The following is a 20,329-nucleotide window of genomic DNA, read 5'->3' on the forward strand; positions in this document are numbered from 1 at the left end:
ATATCACTGTCAATATCACTGTGGTTTCACACACTCACAATTTATTTTCAGTTGCATTTACTCTTTTCATATCCTTCTTTCAAGTAGAAATTCCCACTGTCATTTTTTATGCCTGAGCCTTTTCTGCTATCTTCTCCACCTTCCTTAAACAATGCATAGCCTTCTTTATATCCAAGCCAGAAAGCTATTTCCGTGGCCCCAGAGTATAAATAAGGTTTTCTAATTTGGTACTATATTTGCATATATCCTCTAAGAAGGATTTGCCTGCATGGAGCCAAAAAACCACTTTCATCATTTCTTTGAAGTGAATTCACAGATTGCCTTTCATACATGATCAGTTTAACTTTTGATAGCGGATGTCATCAAAAATAAGTGCACTATAAATAGCAAGCTACATCAAGATTTTAAATTCTTTATTTGATTTATTTGAGCGCAGGCTTTGAATTCAAACAGACTTTTGTTTGAGTCTTACTTCTTAGCCTTCCAAGCTGTGTGACCTTGGGAGAAATCACTTACTGCCTCTGTTCACTGGCTTACTGACCTGTACAGTGGAGGTGAAAAACTTCATTCCACGAATCTGTTGTGAGAATGCATTGGGAGAAGATAAAGAACCCAGCTCATGATGGGCCTATGTTCTCAAATCAACTAAAGTTACTTATCTTGTTGGTCCTTCCTCCCCACTCGCCTTGAATCTTACCTCTTAAATTCTTACTGGTACAAAAAGAGCCTCCATTAAATGAGCATTTATCATGTTACAGACACATATCTTCTCTCATGGTACAAATATAAGAAAAGCAGTAGCTGCCATTTTACAAATTACAAAATGAAGGCTCAGAAATATTAACCAATTTGCCCAAGGTCACAGAGAGGAGCATCTAGTAAATCCCAGGAAAGTTTATCTGACTCTAGGGTTTATGCTCTTAACCTTTACAGTAGCTCCCATGAGGCTAATGAGCTTAATGAGCTTAACCACCTAAGGTCAAAGCTCTCAAAATAATTGAGAGGAGATATCATAAAGCAAGTGAGTGATAAACGCAAAGAAAAGGGGGAAAGGGTCTAGATTTTGTTTATTTAATAAATGTATCCCTATTGTATCAGCTAAAGGCAAGACACAGTAGAGCCATTCTTGGCTTCTCTTTCTCTCTCATCTTCTGCTTTATCTGCAATCCTGTCCTAAATATGTCCAGGATAGAACCACATCTCAGCATCTCCATCTCTGTCATCCTGATCCAAAAATCTTGGCAATAACTGCTGTGGTAAATTTTATTATAATTCCCACATTTCTCTATCCCTTTCTCTGACATCAGTTGATAACAGGCATGGCCATGTGTTGTGGAGTGAAATATGTGTGAAAATGGCATGTTTTCCTAGTGAGCAGAGTCTTCAAGAGCCATCATGTGGCTCTGCCATTTCTCTGTCTCCTCTGCCATGAGCCCAGTGATATCACTGATTGGGGCTATTCTTTCTATATGGACTACAGACAATATCAGAGCACCAGCCAACATCAAACCCAAATGAGAAATAAACCTTCATGGTTCTAAATCACTGAAATTCTGGAATTTTTTGTTTTTGCAGCAAAACCTAACAGAGGTTTTGACTGATAGAGCCTTTTAACTGCTTTCTTGCTTCTATGTTTGTCCTGCGTATTATGTACCACAGCCAGAGTATTTGATATCAAACATGAATCAGATGATTTCACTATTTCGTAGTAAAATTTTTTCATTGGCCTCCCATTTCAGAATGAAATCCAAATTCTTTATCAGATCTGGTATCTGCTATTTCTCTAACTTCATCTCCTTTACCTGCTCACTATTGCTTACCCTGCTACAGTTCATTGACCCTTCTCTTGGCTTTCCTTGAATACCCCATGCATGACTTCATCCCTTTGTTCATCTCTTTCCTTTCTTTATCTTTGTTGTTTTCATCAGGAATACTCTTATCTGAAAGCAAAGCTTACTTCCATAATTGAGGGGGTCTGTGTTCTTCGCTCAACTGTCTTGTAATCACAGTCCTTCTCCCACCGTACTGCTGGAAATGGCATACCTCTAGCCCCTCTTTTGTTCAATACTTACTTACGTTGCCTTAAAGGGCATATCTCCATGTGCCATATTGTGTGTTTATTTTGGTCTACTTCTCCCCTCTAGAATGTGAGCTTCTTGAGGATAAGCAATCAGTTTTCGCCACTGTTCTGTCCCCAGGACCTAGGAAGTGCTAACGTACATTCTAGATGTTCACTAAATATTATCAAATAAATAAATGAACTCTTCACATTCTTAATAGAAGGGAAACACCATTTATTTATTTGTACTCCCATTTATTCTTCTACTGACTATTTCAGAGGCCAGCAAACTTTTCCCATAAAGGACCAAATCGTAAGTATTTTAGACTTTGCTGGCCATATGGTTTCTATAGCAACTATTCAACCCTGCCTTTGTAGCTCCAAAGCAGCCACAGACAATAAGTAAACACGTGGATGTGACTATGTTCCAACAAAATTTAATTTACCGAAACAGGTGCCATGCTGAATGTCGCCTAAAGAAGATAGTTTATCAACGTTTGGACTTGTCTAATCAATGGCTTAAGCAAAGCTTAGAACTTGATTATAACCAAAGGTAAATGTAATTTTGTATTACAGAAGCTTGAATGTTCCATACTCAGTAGCCTGGTTAACTTGAACACTTTCCTGGCTGAAATTTCCATTCAAGGTTGAGTCTGACATTGAAAAAGAGTCTCTCAAATGTAAAAGGAAGTAAAAGACTTTGACAACTTTTCTGATTATGATTGGTGTTTCTGGCTGTTTGAGAATTTCTCCAGCCGCCTCTAATAACGAAGCTTGACTATAGACTTGCTTCGTCAGCCAATAAGAATCAGTCCTGAAGGTGAGTGAGAATCCTTCCCCCTCTACCTTAGAAAACTGGGTATTTTGTCCTAGGCCAACAGCCTCTCTCCTTAGCTTCGGCCAATTAAATGCGGGTGTTTTTGTGGGCCTGCTCTCAGACTAGTAGGGAATTTGTGCCTCTCTGTCTTCCCAGCTCCCTGGGTCTGATTCTCTTTCCCCACAGTGGGGATGCTGGTATGGCCTGAACTGCACATGGGCCCTGGGCTCCCTAGACCTTCCTATCTTGTGTCTCCTACTTCTCCCTTTTCATGCCTCTGGTCTTGTGCACTTGACTTAGGGCCCATGTTTGCAATGGAATCGCCACGCTCACCTGCCATATCCCTCTCAGCTCCCACTGGGTCCCTAACCAAGTCCGGGCTGTGTTTAATTTGCCACATAGTTTAGCCTTCTAGCCTCTTCCTCGAGGTGAAGTGCATGCCAGGGGTTGTGTGTGGAGGGCACCCACAGCCTCTACCATGGCAGCCTCTTATAAATGACTTAATTCAACCCCTGCCTTCACCCTGAGTTAATAACTCCTTGCATAAATAATACCACAACCATTATATTTATACAAAGAAAGCTAAAGTGTAACTTCTTAAATTTCAATGATAATATCAGTAGCTAACATGTATAGGGTACTCACTGCATGCCATGCACTGTTCTAAGCAATGTCTGTATATTAGGTATTGTAGCATCTTTGAATGCTGACAACAACCCTAGGAGGTAAGCACTTTTATCATCTCCATTTTGCTCGTAAGAAAGAGACTCGGGCTGCTAAGGGTGCTTCTCAAAGGTCTGCAGCCAATAGATGGGAGAGCTGCCGTTAGAATCAGCTCCAGAGCTGCATTCTTACCCTCTGTCTCTTCTCGCTCTTTTCCTCCCATCTGTTCCCTCCTCCCTCTGTCTATCTCTCCTCATTTTTACCATAAGTTAGCCGCCACTTAAGAAACCTATTTGACCCTTTGAAACCAAAGAAAACATTTACTGAATTTCATCTAATCATTTTAGTGGGGAGCACCTGAAAACTCCAGAAAGAGGTTTTTTTTGTTTGTTTGTTTTTATGCCTTTAGGATTCTTTGCATAGTGCCCATGGTCCTTCAGGACAAGAAAAATAGTTACAGGTTTTAAGTTTTGTTCTTTCATATAAACTATCATTAGTGGACACTGGAATGTGAAAGTGCCTTACTGCGCAATTGCTCCTTATTAAGCCAAAACCGTTTTTCAGAGACTGCTAACACTGGATTCAATAATCCATAAACCATATGGCTCAATTACTAACCTCCAGTGGGAAAAAACTGCCCTTGAAATCCTTTATCCTAGACAGACAACAGCAGGGTGTATTTGATATCCATTTTATGTGCGCATTCATGTAGCAGTTAAATTGCATCCTAAATTATGATTTCTCTCAGAGAATGAAGCTTTATTTTCAGAAATGCTCCATTTAACCACAGACTCAAATTTAATATATTTTCATCATATATGTTATCACATTATCCAGTTTCCCATCCCGTACAATTGCTGGTTACAAAGGAGTTGCCCGAGGGGATAAAAAGGAGCAGCATGGGGATGGGGTGGGCGGGTAGGTGCCCACTGTGGGAGGAAGAGACTGAGTGGGAGCAGAGAGAATGAAGCCTAAGTGGCGAATTACTCTGTCCTGACCATCAGAAAGGCTCAGGCAAGGAGGCAGCGAAACAGAGGGGCAGATATATGGGGTAAATAATAAATAAATCCAGGGTGCAAAATAAAAAGGTCTCCAGAAAGAGGGGGAATTACAGCATGTCCCCTTTCTCAGAACATAACATTTTATTTTGGCCCATAAATAAATAGAAGGTAAATGCCAATAAGAACTTTCACTTTGGGAGATATATCTCACAGAAGCTTTCCCAATTGCATAGGCTGAGAGTAGACAAACTATGTGACATAAAAATGACAAACTTCTACATTTAGCTTATTTTGTTGCTGCGATACACCTGTGGCTATAGAATATAGTCTAATTGCACCGTGAAGGTCAGGTCCAAATATATGGGAGAGCCCAAACTGGCAAACACTGAGGGAATCTTTTTCAGTGCCCTCCAATGTATTACACATGGAATTTCACACGTGAAAATAGAGAAAGACAAAATTCATTCATGTGATAAACAGAGATAAGGAAAAATAAAAATGAAAGCTAAGCTGTAATTTGTCTACTTGCTTTGAAATGGGAAAAGTCATTTTAAAAAACATTTATTGAGCACCTACTATATGCCAGATTTGTTTCAAAGTGCTTGGGGCACATCAGGGAACAAAACAAAGATCCATGTCTTTGTGGAGCTTACATACTAGTAGAAGGAGACAAACAACAAACAAGGAACATAATAGTTAAGTAAATTAAGCAGAACGGTAGAAGGTGATAAGTGCCAACTGATAAAAACAAAAAATACAGAAGTGGCGGGAATTGTATCAGAAGCATGGGAGTGGGCAGGATGGCTGGTTATAGTATTAAATAGAGTGGCCACAGTGAGCCTCGTTCAGAAGGTGGCATTTAACAAAGTCTTCAAGGAAGTAAGAGGTGAATCACGCAGATAACCTGGGGGAAGGGCATTCCAGGCAGAGGAACAATCTGTGCCATGGCTGCATGGACAAACGTGCCTACCATGGTCAACGGCAAGGAGGTCAGTGGAGGTGGAGCCCAGTGAGCGAGGGGGAGAGTGCTAATGGGTAAGGGGGGAGATCATGTAGGGCCTTGTCCCCACTTCTTTTCCTACTCTTTCTTACAAAGTTTCTGTACAAAGTAGTTTCTAGAAAAGCAGACCACATGCTGATAATCAGGCAGAGCAGAGCTGGGCCTAGGGTGATGCAAGTGAGGTATCTGAATACAAAATGTAAAGGAACACCCATTCTTAGGTGTCAGCTCTGCATTTACATGACACTGAGAGGAAGTTCCTCCCTACATTTTGCTTGTAAGTCACCTCAGGTGCATCACTCCAGTCCTAGTCCTGATGTAGAGAACCTTTGCTCTGTATATTTGTCCACCAAACAGGTTGGCATTTCTACTCCCCACACTCACCCTTGCCCACCAGTGCCACCACTGCCCACATCTTTGCAAGAATGATCTATCCTGCAAATGCACATTGGCAGGGAGTGTGGCTGGACAAACCAGTCAGCAGGGGAGACGGGTGTCCTGCTCCCTTTGGCCACCCCACACCCCTAACTCTGGCAGGGATAGAGGGGAAGAAGTATTCTGGGCCAGTTTTCATCTTTTTGTCTCTAAATCTGTCAGCAAGTATGTGGATGTGGTTGAGAAGTTGTGCTATTCCTGGAGCCCAGGAATAGATATTCAATCAGCCTGTGGCTCAGGGATCACAGAAGAGATTGAAGAGCCACTTGTACTGTCGAGTGCATAGGGAGAGTCACTCTAAGCTGACTTGATGGCTGAGGCCAGAAAGCCAATGCTCCACATAAAATAAATATGTCTTAAAATATAGTCGATGTTTATCTGCACCCCCACCCCGTGCAAAGAAACTCCCATATATGGCGATGGAAGGAGAACTGACTCTGGGTGGTGAACACATAATGCGATATATAGATGATGTAGTACAGAATTGTACACTTGAAACCTATGTAGTTTTGTTAACCATTGTCACCCCAATACATTTTAATAATAAAAAAAAGAAGCTTGAGGATTATAAACTGTTAAGGAAATATAATTTCCCCTCACATGAACTCTGAGAGGACGGCGGCAAAGGGGTGTGTGGGTGGGTGGGCCCTCCTGGCAGTGGTTCGGTGTACAAGGCCATCGGTCCCTTAGCTCAGTAATGGCCCCATCAAAATGTGCTGTCTCCCTTTCCAGGATCATCTTCATCCATCAGTAGAGAAGTGAGCCCAAATTGCACTCACCCCACACCAGGGTCATCTGTCCCCTGCTTTTTCTTTAACAGCCCAACCAGGTTAGGGTTGGTACCTTAGATATCTAACAAAGGGTAATGGCAGGGCCTGGGAGGGTGGGAGGCTATGGAAATGAAACAAAAACCCATTGATTTTCCATTAAAGAACACCAAAAGGACTTAAGAAGGCTCAATTTCAGGAGCAGATACAACTTTTAAAGATTTCTGATCAAAATTCAGGTCAACCCCATAGTAGGCTTTGTTGTAACATTTAGGAAAGGGTGCTATTTTTCTCTAATTGTTGTATTGTAGCTTAAGTTTAAGAAATCATGAAAAGTCAAATTCCCTAGACACAACATGCTAAACATATTTTAAGGTGCTAATGATATTGTTTCCGAACACATTTTTATTGCTGTCAAACATAGTACCTTTGATCAAGAAACCCATTTACCTAAACTGGAACCTGGCTGTCCCTTAAAAATCTTTTTTGCTGCTCTTTGAGGTGATAGCTGTTTATTTGATCACATTGCAAGTGCCCCAGGGCTGAAAGCTGAAGACTGGGAGTTTTCTGCTCCCAATGATACTTCTGCAACATTACTTCTCCATCTTCTTATTTCAAAACAAAACAAACCGAGTTCTCATGAAGCAGCCAAACAAGCTTTAACCACTTCTTCACTTCTGCCATCTGTTGAGATCCCCCTCATTCAGCAAAGGTTTTGGCACATGGTTCATTATCTTCTTCATCCAAAGTTTTGTCACCCATCTTGGTGACATTAGCATCGAATTCCTCCAATATTCTGGCCTCTTTACACTCTGACCTCCCCATTTACAATGGTCTTGTTCTTACTCTACTTTAGCTATCCAAATCCTGGGGTTTTGTCTCTGTGGTCGCTTAGGGCAAGAGTTAATGACCCAGAGCCAGTGCTGCCCTGAGGCTGAGGTGACCCAGGTAATGGGGCGCATACCTTGGGACCTGTGCTCTAGAAGTTGTCCCCTGGTCCTTCTCTGCCTATTCCCTTCCAAAAGGGTGAGAAACCTGAGTCGGTCAAGAAAACATGTTCCCACATACCCCCTTTCTAGATTACTTTCTAGGGTGCCTAGGAACACAGATTTCCCCACTCAAATGCCCCCAAGCTCCTGAGGAATGCGCTTTGCGGGGGATATGAACAGAACTTACTATTTGCCCATATGCATGAAAGTGAGGCTCTCTATGGCGTATGATGGAGCCATGAACGGAAAGAGAGGGGAGATGACCAAACACACCCTCATTACTGACTGTAAGAGTGGTTGATGCTTCTTTATAAATTACAGCTTTGTCTTGCCTCCTAGATAGGATTTATTAAGATATCCAATCATAAGATTCTTTCTGCTTCCTGCCAGTGTTCTATCCACAGAAAGACCCTGCTTCCTTGATTCGCCCTCCCCCAAATCACAATACAAGCCCAAATCCTGTAAGTTCTCTCTAACACGCTTTTTCTGAGACACCAGTTTCTCATGACATTTGTGCTCTTTTGTTGCATAAGCCATTGAACCCAACTCTGACTACAGGTGTGTCCTAGGGGTCTTTGAGCCCTAGGTATCAGTGAGCCAAAAGATGGCATATAATAGCCAGTATTCCATTCCATATATTATTATTATTATTATTATTATTATTCCATTCTATATACAAGTATATTCTATGAATGAAATGTTAAATAATAATTAAATAGTACTCATATACTATCATCATCATCATCAAGCAAACAAGCAAGCATGCAGTAATACATGCAATAATATTGAGTCTCCCGAATAATGTGGAGTGAAAAAAGCAAGACACAAAATAATGCATACTAAACTATGAATCCATTTATATCAAGTTAAAAATGGGTGAAACTACACTGTTTAGGGCTGTGCATAAACTAATACAGTGCTAAAGAAATGCAAAGGATGCTGGATCACTGTAATGGTCAGGAAGGTGGTCATCTCTGGGGCCAAGGGGGTCACTCTTAATGGGAATGGGTACATGGAGTGTTTCTGGGGTGCCAGTAAGTTCCTATTTCTTGACTTTGGTGGTAGTTCATGTGTGTGAACTTTGTATCCATTCGTTAACCTGTACAAATAAGTTGTATGCATTCTTCGTTATGTATGTTACAATTGCCAATGATAAAATGTAAAAAAAAGGAATAATAGTGCTAAATTGACAAATAAATTTACATTTCTTTTATAAGACAGTTTCTTTAGATTTGGTTAGCATGAATCAGTTCACCTGATCCCAACTAAACTCCGATATGGCAAAGATGTTTAATAGCCTATGGACTTAATTGTAACCACTGGGACTGTCTACTTTAGGAGGCTTTACTATAAGGGGTCCAGTCTCCCCAGGTGCCTCTTTTAGCCACTTTCATTCATTCTACCTTGAAGGATATTTCCGTCGTCATGGTGAACCCATGGGTGATGACTGGCTCCTCTTCTGCGGTCCGTCCTTTCCAGCAGTCTAGCTCCACACAGCGACAACCAGACAGGAGCACTTGGCGATACATCTCGACGGAGGAGTTTCCAGCCAGTTGACCAGCTGTAAAACACCAATAAAATGAACCCCAGCATCCCATGAAGTGAGAAACACACTGGTGGCTTCCCAGAGAAACTCTTCAACAGTGGGAAAACAAAGATCTTAAGAGCTCGAGAAACTGTTCTCAGCCCTGTTTCTGCCTCCACATACCAGGAGGTAGTGGGATAATCGCAAATGTAATTGTGGCTCCCTAGCGGAGGTTTAGGGGAAAAGAGAATTTAAGAAAGAAAGCTCTGTAACAATGACAGTGACTCATATGTATTTATTTATTTCAATTTTTTTTTTTTTTTTTTTTTTAGCTGAGCCATCCTGCCACCTGTTGACAGCTCAGTGGCAGCTCAGCTCAGGCCCGGCATCAAACCGCTGTTGCTCAGAGCTTGCATGCACTCTTGAGCGAGCTCTTAACCAACTGAGCCACTCGGCCAGCCCAGTGACTGATATTTATTAACTGCTTAGCATGTGCCAATTATAGTTGTTTGACTCTTATACGTATTACTACATTTAATCTTCACAAAAATCTCTCTGGTATAAAACACCTTTTAAAAAGCAAACTTCTTTTCAGATAATGAAAAGGGCAGAGAGCAATTCATTTACCCAAGTTTCCAAAGCTGTTAAGGAGAAGATCCAGGATTATAACTTCAAAACTCGGTCTTTTAATTCTGAGTGCATTTCTATGACAGAGTACTATTGACAGGTTATTTTATTCTGCAAGTCAACTCCTCTGTCATGTTTATCCAAGGCACAAATGCTTAGAAAAGCTATACATTCTCTTGTCAAAAGTGCTCTTTTATAGGAATAAACTTAAATTTGACAGAAGAAAAAAACTTATACTCTAATAATTATAAGACATTGTTAAAAAATTAGACAATCTTAATAAATGAAAATGCACATTCATTGAGCAGAAGACTTAATATTGTTAAGATAGTACTACTTCCCAACCTGAGCTAATGTTCAATTCTGAGGATTCTAACATCATTGTTTTGTGACCAAATACCTAGACTTTTCTGCAGTTTGATCTGTGGCACTGCGAGCGAGTAAGCTGTTTTGTAGTTCGAAGTCTGGCTGTCTATGTGGCGAGCTGCATTCGCTACATTGTCCCTTTCACCATACAACTTGTTTTACCAGTTTATTTTGCAGACTCCAAGGGCAACTGCCTTGTGACCGCTTTCCTCCCACCACCACCACCACCACCACCACCACCACCATAGTTTGTGACACCTGTTGCTGCCGATGTTGTATGACTCCAACCTGGGCCATATCTCATGACCCTACCTGCTGACCAAAAGTTGGTAAACTAGAGATGCCCTTGTAGCCCTGACCAATCTCCATCTTGCTTGCACATACTTATAGTTTTGCTGCTTGCCCCCACCAATCCCCGTAAATGATCAGCTCTCTGTGCTTACGGCCCTTATATACTCTGCCTTACTACCTCATCCTTTTCAGAATGTACTTTTGGTCTATGCTCCAGGCTACGACTCCTGACTCCCTGGCTTGCAAACTATATATACATAAAAAACTCTCTTTTGCCTCCCAGAGGGGTCTTCTAGAATTTCTTGACAATTCCTATCAAAATTCCATTTGGCTTTTTTGCACAAATTGACAAGTTGATCCTAAAATTAATATGAAAATGCAAAGGATCCAGAATAGCCAAAACAATCTTGAAAAATAAGAACAAAGTGGGAGGACTCACACTTCCCAATATCAAAACTTAACTATGACGCTACAGTTATCAAGACAGTGAATGTGATGTGGGCATAAGGATAGAAATATAGATGACTGGAATAGGATTGAGAATCCAGAAATAAGCCCTCACATTCATGGTCAATTGACTTACAACAAGAGTGCCAAGATGATGCATTGCAGAAATAATAACCTTTTCAACAAATTGTGCTGGGGCAACTGGATAGGCACACGTAAAATAATGAAGTTGAATCCTTGTCTCGTATCATATACAAAAAAAATAACTCAAGATGGATTAAGTTTCTACATGTAAGTTTCTTAAAAACTTCTAAGATATCTATCTATCTTAGAAGAAAATATAGCAGTAAATATTGGTCACCTAGATTAGGCAATGATTTTGTAGATATGACCAAAAAAAACAACAGAAAACAGAAGCAACAAAGGAAAAAATTGATAGACATCATCAAAATTAAAAACTTTTGTGAACAAAACTGAAATACTCTAGTGAAGTGATGAGAATTGTAATAATCAAGGCACCTGGGAAGTCTGAGGACAGGAATAGAAGTCAGACTGTTCCTGTTTCACTTAAGAAGTCAATGGAAGGCACTCATTTCTTGATAAATTAGTTTATAAGATTAATAATACATGACGTTTGAGCCCACCATCATCACACAAATGGAAGTCTTTGGTTTTCCATATTCAAGATTTTCTGTGATTTATAGTCTATAAGTCTCCATCATTTAAAAAAATAAATTGTGAACTATTGATAAAAACTGTCAAAATGACTTTGAAATGGACAAGATCTGCTTGGTGGAGACACACAGTACAAAGAAAATGGGATTAAGTTTACTGGTTTAATTTTACTTTTATATGCATGTCACAACACCGATATCAGCATAACAAAAGGATGACATTCTCCAGTTCTACAGAGCCCTAGTAAATGCACTGAAAGGGTGATTAAGGAAGTTTGCATAATCACTTTTTTCTACTGGAAAAATAGGGCATTTTAAACAACACAAATGTGTTTGCAAAAGTAGAAATGCTGACCAAATAATCTGGAAAGTTCCTGATGCTAGATAATCAATTTTCCATTTATAATTGCATCAGTTTGTTGTAATAAAGGTCTTTGCTGCATACAGGGAAAAGGGGGCAGTGGCAGGGAAGGGGAAAAGATAGTCATTTACATGTTATTCTTAAGCTTAAAGGAGAGCAACTTTAGCTAAAGAAAGTGAAGAATTCTAATTATCAGATTAACACCTTAAAGGTCATAGCTCTTGCAGAAAATTGCACTGATGTTAAAGAGTTAAGCAGATTTTCTTGTATACTATCTAGAAAATTGTGGGATTTTTTTTTTAAGGTTTTTATTGGGGAATTGGAGAAAGGGAACATTGTGTTTTTCCAGGACCCATCAACTCCAAGCCAAGTTGTTGTCCTTCAATCTTAGTTGTGGAGGGCACAAGTTCAGCTTTAAGTCCAGTCACTGCTTTCAACCTAGTTGCAGGGGGGGCGTAATCCACCATCCCATGTGGGTGTTGAACCAGCAATCTTGCTGCTAAGAGCACATGCTCTCACCAGCTCAGCAGCAGCTCAGCTAGGGTGCAGCTCACTGGCCCATGTGGGAATCAACAACCAGTGACCCTGTTGCTCAGAGCTTGTGCTCTTAACCAACTAAGCCACTAAACTGGCCCCTAGGAAATTGTTTAAATGCATTTCTGATTATGTCCAGTACTATCACATAATGTGCAGTTTCTGAGTTTATTTCATTAATACTTTGTTATGTGTTAATTAATTTTAGTAGGAAAGTTGCCATAGATTTATGAGCTAGATAAGGTTTAATGGTAGATTGAAGTAAATAAATTCCTAACCCACATTAGAATGTTCTGTTATAAAAGATTCAAAGAATTTCTAGAAGCATTTCTTTGGATTTGCTTGCAATTTTTATTAATCATTCAAAGATACAGAAGAAATTTGATGTACTTTTTAAACGTTGGTCAGTTAATATTTTGAAACACATGGTAAGGCATGGGGTTGGGTTTATGAGATGAGAAAAAATCTGAAAAAACAACAACAAAAAAACCCCACTAAAGAATGGAAGCATATGTATGTGTAGGTGGTTATTGTCCAACACCTAAGCCCAACAGATTCCCTACAAAGTAAACTTGCTGTTCATTCTTACAATAAATAATCTTTATTAGAAATGGAAGTCTCCAAACAAAAGCATATTTTGAGAAAACTCACATATTTCCATAATTGTCCTATTCCTTGGAATGCATATTAGGTTCCATGTGTGTTTTACTTCATCTATGGTCATTCCCCGCTAAACACATGTATTAATGTTCTCCATTATTTTCTCCTTTTCTGCCTAAAACCTCAAAGCTAGTTTATTTTTCTTTCCTAAAGTTCCTAACTCTTCATTATTATATCCTATTCCCCCATTATATTTCCATTTGATTAGACCTAATAAATATAGGTACTGGGCCAAAGGCTTGCTGGGGGGTTGGGACTAATAATATGTCATGAGTCACCCAACCCTTGTTATTTCTGAAACTAGTATCTGACATCATCTCTGCCTGGCTGTGAACGCCCCCTGGAGTACATTCCAAGCCCATGATGGAACTTGGGAGATGATGCTCCACTTCAGATTAATTCAGAAGACTGCCCGAAGTCATGGCTCTGCAACTTCTCACTTGACTGCATTCATTTTGGGCAGCTGGCTACATTCACTTGAGCTTTGTCTCAGATTACCCAAGGCATCCACGGATGGAAGAGACTGAAAATTGAAAATAACAATCCTTCTATTAACACAGGCTTCTGAGGAATTTCTCATCTTGCAGAGGGTGATATTTGTCTATATTTATAGTTAACATTATTTATTGTCTTCTCATCAACCTGCAGCGTAAGACAATTCCAGAATGTGATGCATTTGTTAATCCAGTGGCCTTCCTTAATAAATAGTGTCTCCTTTAATAAATGGAAATGGAAACTATTTCTCCTCACTTTTAAGGCTATAACATCCATTCAAGCCACAATCCCAGCTACGCTTGAAAGAACTGCCCAAAATACTGAGGCTGTGCTGTTCACCTTGACCGTCTTTAAGGGTGTCAGTTTAATCTGACCTCTCTCTTCCATAGTGTCTGCCTGCTGCCTCAGTGAGACCATGGAATGCTCTTGAACATAGATCCAACTGCCATGAGATGACTTAGGTAAGAAAATGGGAAAACCACTCTAAGCACATGCCTTACTAATTCCAGGAGCCTGTGCATATTCCCCAATAACATTCTCTGTGGAAGACAAAATACTGGGAGATACAAAAACGACATGATGGCTATTTCTTACTTTCATTATCTAGGTAGGGAGGCAAGGACAAATAAAGCAGAAGGTTCTTATGTACCAGGGTATTTAAATTCACCCCAATCTTACACTTTTGGTTGCTCTTTCTTTCTCTTCTTACTTTTTCTCCTTTCCAATAGAATATTCTATTTAGGTTCTGATAGGCTTCAGGTTCCCCTCCCAGCGCTGGGGTAAATCTTAATTCTTCTCAGCCAGTCACAGTAGTTCTGCAGCCATGTCAGTACTTAATGTGGACATCGCTGTGCGATGTAACTCTGGGCTATGATTAATAGGGCACAAAGGAAAGTCTACTTGGTGGGGTTGAGGGGACCTCACTCCTACAAAATCACAAGACAGGGACTTTCCCTTTGCGACACATGGACCTTATTTCTCAGGGAGACGATGCTCAGCGTGCACAGCCATCTTGAAATTGTAATGGAGCACAAAGATGGTAAGCATCTGGGGTCACCAAAGATACCAATAAATTCCTGATTTAATCAACCTCAACCACCCTGCTTTTGGACTGTTTATTGTTTGAGATAACAAATTCCCCAATATTCAAGCCATTAATTAATAGTAACCTATTGCAGCCCAAAATACCCTGCCTGATTCAATGTAGCTTCATTTCACAAATGAAGAAACTAAGGCTTAGAAGAGTTAAGCATGTAATTTACTTAGAGGCAAATTGAAACTTGGTCTGTTTATTTGCTAAGCTTATCTTCTTTCCATCCTACTATGCAACTTTCATAGGTCTTGTGTGAGTGCTACACCAAAAATAAATTTTGAAAGGTTGCATATGCTAAGGGCTAACTGAGTGGGAGAGGTGTACAAGAACGGAGTGACACTCAGATTGGGTTGGTAGTGGATGACTGACAAGGGTAAAAATAGGCCTTGAATCATTTCTAGAAGTTTTCTGCAGTCAAGAATATATAAGTGAGGAGAGCAGTTGAATAATTATTTGATACATTCAATCAGATAACGTAATTCATAAGAGGAATAACTAAAACCTAAACTTCTTTATTTCTTCCTAAGCTGAATAAGGATGTTAATTATTCAGTTATACCACTTTGCTTGCTTGGTCTATGGAGGCATCATCTCCCAAATGGTTTGGAATATGGGAAAATTTATGAGGAGCTGAAAGACTATAGGTTGAAATGATTGCATACTGTTTTATCCTGTGAGAATTTGTTTTGAATCATAAGGTTAGATTTCTCAAGAAAAAAACAGTAATTTAAAACATAATCACTACTTCGTGTACTGCCAAGACTATCCAAACATTAGAAAATGACCATCTTAATTAAAAATCGGCTCATTCTGTGCAAATATTTCTCTCAATCATCCGATTTATTTTGCCTCCTGGGTGACTTGGTAGTTAACAAAGGGGCAATAATGAGTAGAGAAATAGACATAATAATAATGCATTGCTAAATTGATTGGTTTTCATATCGTATATTTAATTTTTACATTTCCTTTGAATGCTCAAAATGAAACATTCCAAATATCAAAATATTCCTTATTTGAATTTACAGTGGCATTTCTCAGGAATACCAGTTCCTAAAATGCTCCAAAAAAATCAGCAGGGTGGTGATGGGGGGACGAGGGTTGGTCATAACCTTAATGACTGTTAATCTGGGAAACTTTATTCCTATATTGAAAACATACTGCAGTAGGTTCCAATCTTTGTTTGTACCTAGCACTTTTCAAGTTAATTTGAATAGGGAAATGTTGTTTTTACCTTTTATATAAAATAATGTTTTGATAGAAAAAGTTTTCACTTGTTCTACAAATGGCTGTGAAGTACAAAATATAACTCATTTTCTAGGTATCGATTTTAACATTTAATTGGAGTCTATTGGGTTATACATACTTTGGTTATATTTTTATTGTATAATTTTCTAATTGGGCTTGGGAAGTTTGAATTTCTCTATTATTGATGTCTATATTTATGCAAAGGCCCCTGAGAGATGAGTTCTACATAGGTTTATCTATAATTACAACAAGGATACTAATACTACATGAACTGAAACCAAATTTTACCCATAAGTTAAAAAAAGAGGATTTCAGACAAAACCTAAAGAGCCTTTATTAATAGTTATGTGTAGTTGTGTTTTTTTCATGTTGTTGTTTGTTTGTTTTGCTCATTATATGGAGTTCTCCTTAACTTCTCTGCATGAAAAGAGAAGACTTTCATACTGGGACAAGGTAATATTGTTAGGATGTGGATTTATATAATGCAAACTATGGGATAATAATACATAGCTCAGAAAAGTGAGCAAAATGAAATTTAAAATCTCCCTAAAGATCAGAACATTATTTAATATAGGTAACACAGTTTAAAAAATGAATGTTTGAAATATGTGAATTCTAATACTACTAGTAATTAAATAATTGGAGAGAGAATTGGTTGACTTGGTCAGGAATCATGTGTATGAATCAGATGGCGGTAATATAAAATCATTGTACAGAAATTTGGAGACAGCTATTTGAGTTCTTTCTTCCTTAAAAAAAGAGTGGACCCTTCTCTTACTTAGTAGGTGAAAGCTCCACCTTTTGAGAATGATTGACCATTAATATGCTAACACAATACACTAAACTGACAAATGGAGCCAAATTCTCTACCATGTCTGTGCTTAATTACCAAGTTATTCAGAGGGAGGGTGAATGACTGATTCTGGAAGAAATTAACTGGTCTGAAAATCCTTAGTGAAATGAAACGCAGGTAAAAAGAACTGCAGAGAAAAATTTTAACAGTATTGTGTAGTTTGTTTGTATTAACGTTGAACAATTTTCTTAGAACTATTATTGTGTTGTGAGTAAAGCAAATGAGTAATTATGTATAATTTGTTAGGTATCAAGATTCAAAAAGGCAGCACAGCTATAGAATCAAGAATTTTAATTGGAAGATAAGAATGGAAATACTTATGTGAACTTGTGCCTTAACAAGAAAAAAGAATGAAAACATTTATCTTCTTTTGTTTTGGTCATGGAAGAGGTCTAGAAACAAAGTTCTATAGGGCAGTGTTCAAACTGCTGTTACTCACACAATTTCTTTCCCACTAAAAGGAGCCAGAGCTCATTGGGGAAAAGTCTGATTTCGTGTGTTCTGCAGAAAGGAAAAAGATGTGCATGGAAGATTTTTACGTTCCAGAAAGCAAGGACATTTTCAAAGATCAATGGGTCATGTCAAAAGGACCTAGATGCCAGCCTAAAACCATGTTACCACCAACTAAAGCTGAGACAATCTGAGCATCGAAAGGAGAATAGTGGCTGTGGTTGAATGAACAAAATCTGAACACCGTAAGTCCATATGATACACATTAAGAGAAAAAATAATATATTCTGAAAGAGGGGAAAAGAATAGAGTGTATATCCAGGCAGTCTTGTCATTTAATCATTTTGGTGTCACTGGCTCATTTATTATATGACAAATAATAGAAAAGCTATATTAGATAAATCAGCTGGAAACATTTTTGGACTAAAATGATTATTGGTAAAATTAGTATATATAGTGACTTCCAGGTAGATGAAACCACATACAGTGCCCAGAATTTAACTGGATATACATTTATGTATTTTTAAGATTCTTGGGGTCCTAAGTATGTAATAAATACAAGATTCCATCACACGCCAAGGTCTTTGGAATTATATATTTTAGGATCTTATCAAGTCAAGGATCTGGATGCTTTGAAGTTTTATAGGCCTCCTCAAACTTGAATGAGAAAAAGTTACATCTTTAATTTTACCTTCCATGTTAAATTTAGCATTCTCTTCAGTTATGAGTCATAATAGTCCTAGCAGGACCTGTGACTTTGTCACAAGTAGAAATCACAAATATTTTCATATATTCTAATTGTTGCAAATTATCACAACATATTTACACTGATTTTTAATTGTGTTATTAATTGTATATTAAATGTGTAAATAATTGTATATTATTTCATCACACATTTGTTTTTTAATATTTGATCAAACTATTTCAGATGAATTTGTTTCCTCTTTAAAGCCTACATACTTTATTTTATACATTTAATGCTATTCTTAGAAAGTTCATAAGCTGCACCAGACTGCCAAATAGGTGAATGGTACCAAATAAGATTAAGCACACCTGAGAAGAAAAAGGAACTCCTTTATAAAGGCTATCAACTTGAGTGGGAGCTGCAAAATTTTTGAAGTAGGCCTAAGAAACTGAATGCAAGGAAGTGAGCTAAGTGGACATTCTCTTCTTAAAGTTAGTAGCTTTAAAAGAAGGTTAAACAGATTTTGACACTTCCCATCCGGAACTGTGGTCTATGTCCTCTCCCTTTGAATCTGGGTAGGCTTGTGACTGTTTTGACAAATAATAAAAGAAGTGACACTACAGGAGTTTAGAACCTAAGCGCAAAAGGGCAATTAATCTTCCTCCTTGTTCTTTGGGACACTTGTTCTTACAGCCGTGAGATGCCATGTAAGAAGTACACCTATCCTGGGGCTGCCATGCTGTGAGGAAACCCAAGCCACATGGTGAGGTCCCCTGTAGGCAATTAGGCCAGCAGTCCTAACCGAAAGCCCAGCTGTTGTATTATCCTAGCCCAAATGCCAGACACATTGGTAGAGAAGCTTGCAGATCAGCGGTTCTCAACCTTCCTAATGCCACGACCCCTTAATACAGTTCCTCATGTTGCGGTGACCCCCCAACCATAAAATTATTTTCGTTGCTACTCTATAACTGTAATTTTGCTACTGTTATGAATCGTAATGTAAATATCTTTGTTTTCCGATGGTCTTAGGCGACCCCTGTGAAAGGGTCGTTCGACCCCCAAAGGGGTCGTAACCCACAGTTTGAGAACTGCTGTTCCAGATGATCGCAGAACACAAGGAAGGTATTTGCGTTACTCTGAGCCATTCGTTTCTCAGCTGAGGCCCAAGTCACTAGGGAGTAGAGACAAGCCATCTTCTCTGTGCCCTATCTGAATTCCTGACATACAGAATATGGATCAAGATAAAATGGTGGTATTTTTTATGCCACTGAGTTTTGGTATGATGTGTTAATGCAGCAAGAGATGACCAGAATAGGGTTTAGGATGAGTCAAACACGAATCTAGTTTTATGGCATGAACCTCTCAGCAGATAATGTTAGTTGAAACAAAATAGACCATAAGTCGTCAGAGAGCCAGTCCATTTTTTCCTGAAGAACATACAAGTTGCAGTTTAAATGACTGTACAACTCAGGCGATAAGATCCTGACTAGATGGTCTCAGATTACATGGAATCAACCTGAGGTAGCCCATTCCAGCTGTCTGGAGGCTACAGTGCTATCTCTGTCCAAGAGCCATTTCTATTGTAACCTATTTTTCACAGAGTGTGGGATACCAGCCCAATGCTGGGCTTGATACCAACACGACATGCATTGAGCCAGAAAGAATAGGCCTCCTTAAGGGATTCCGAAGAGAGAACTACTTAGTTGCCAGATGGCTGAACCCTACGAGAGTCCCTTGGACGTGTCCACGAATATTCAGTGCCTGGATCCCCTTTGTCATTATTTAGGTAACTGGTCTACCCCGCAACACAAATCACACACTCCTGAACAATGAGCCATGAGCTCATCAAAACCTCCCCTAAGCATGATGAGCATTTACAACTCACAGATACTGAATGAGAACCAAGATTTTGGCTGTGCTGGAGGTCTTAAAGTCAGTCTATCTTATATTCATTTGGATGGTGGACTGTGTGAAGCAAGGGCGTGGTGTGGTTTAAAAAAGCTTTCTTTTTCTTTTTTAATATGTAAATTCTCTACAAATCCTTTCCAAGCCTTATGATTAGAGAATTGCCATAAAGAAAGTATTCTGGAAATATATTTTGATTATAAAAACATTTTCAGCATATTAAAATCTGTATTTATTCAATTCTAAACTATGTTGAGATGATATATATGTATTCATATCCATGTTTTAATATTGTTGAATTTAATGACTACTAAAAACCATGGCAATATTCAATTTAGGATCAAATTAGGAAACCCATTGTTGCTTTTTTCTCCTTTATCATAATATT

General features: G+C 38.9%; 1 protein-coding gene across 1 annotated transcript in view; it reads right to left on the bottom strand.

Annotated features, from left to right (window-relative positions):
* The window catches only part of PLCB1 (phospholipase C beta 1), a 242,186-nt gene that overhangs the window by 155,288 nt on the left and 66,569 nt on the right, over positions 1-20,329 (bottom strand). Inside the window, exon 8 of the mRNA XM_019635243.1 lies at positions 9,135-9,292. Coding sequence (XP_019490788.1) covers positions 9,135-9,292 — 158 coding nt within the window. The remainder of the gene's footprint in view (positions 1-9,134; positions 9,293-20,329) is intronic.

This window comes from Hipposideros armiger, unplaced genomic scaffold (genome assembly GCF_001890085.2).
Source record: "Hipposideros armiger isolate ML-2016 unplaced genomic scaffold, ASM189008v1 scaffold_20, whole genome shotgun sequence".
NCBI lineage: Eukaryota > Metazoa > Chordata > Mammalia > Chiroptera > Hipposideridae > Hipposideros > Hipposideros armiger.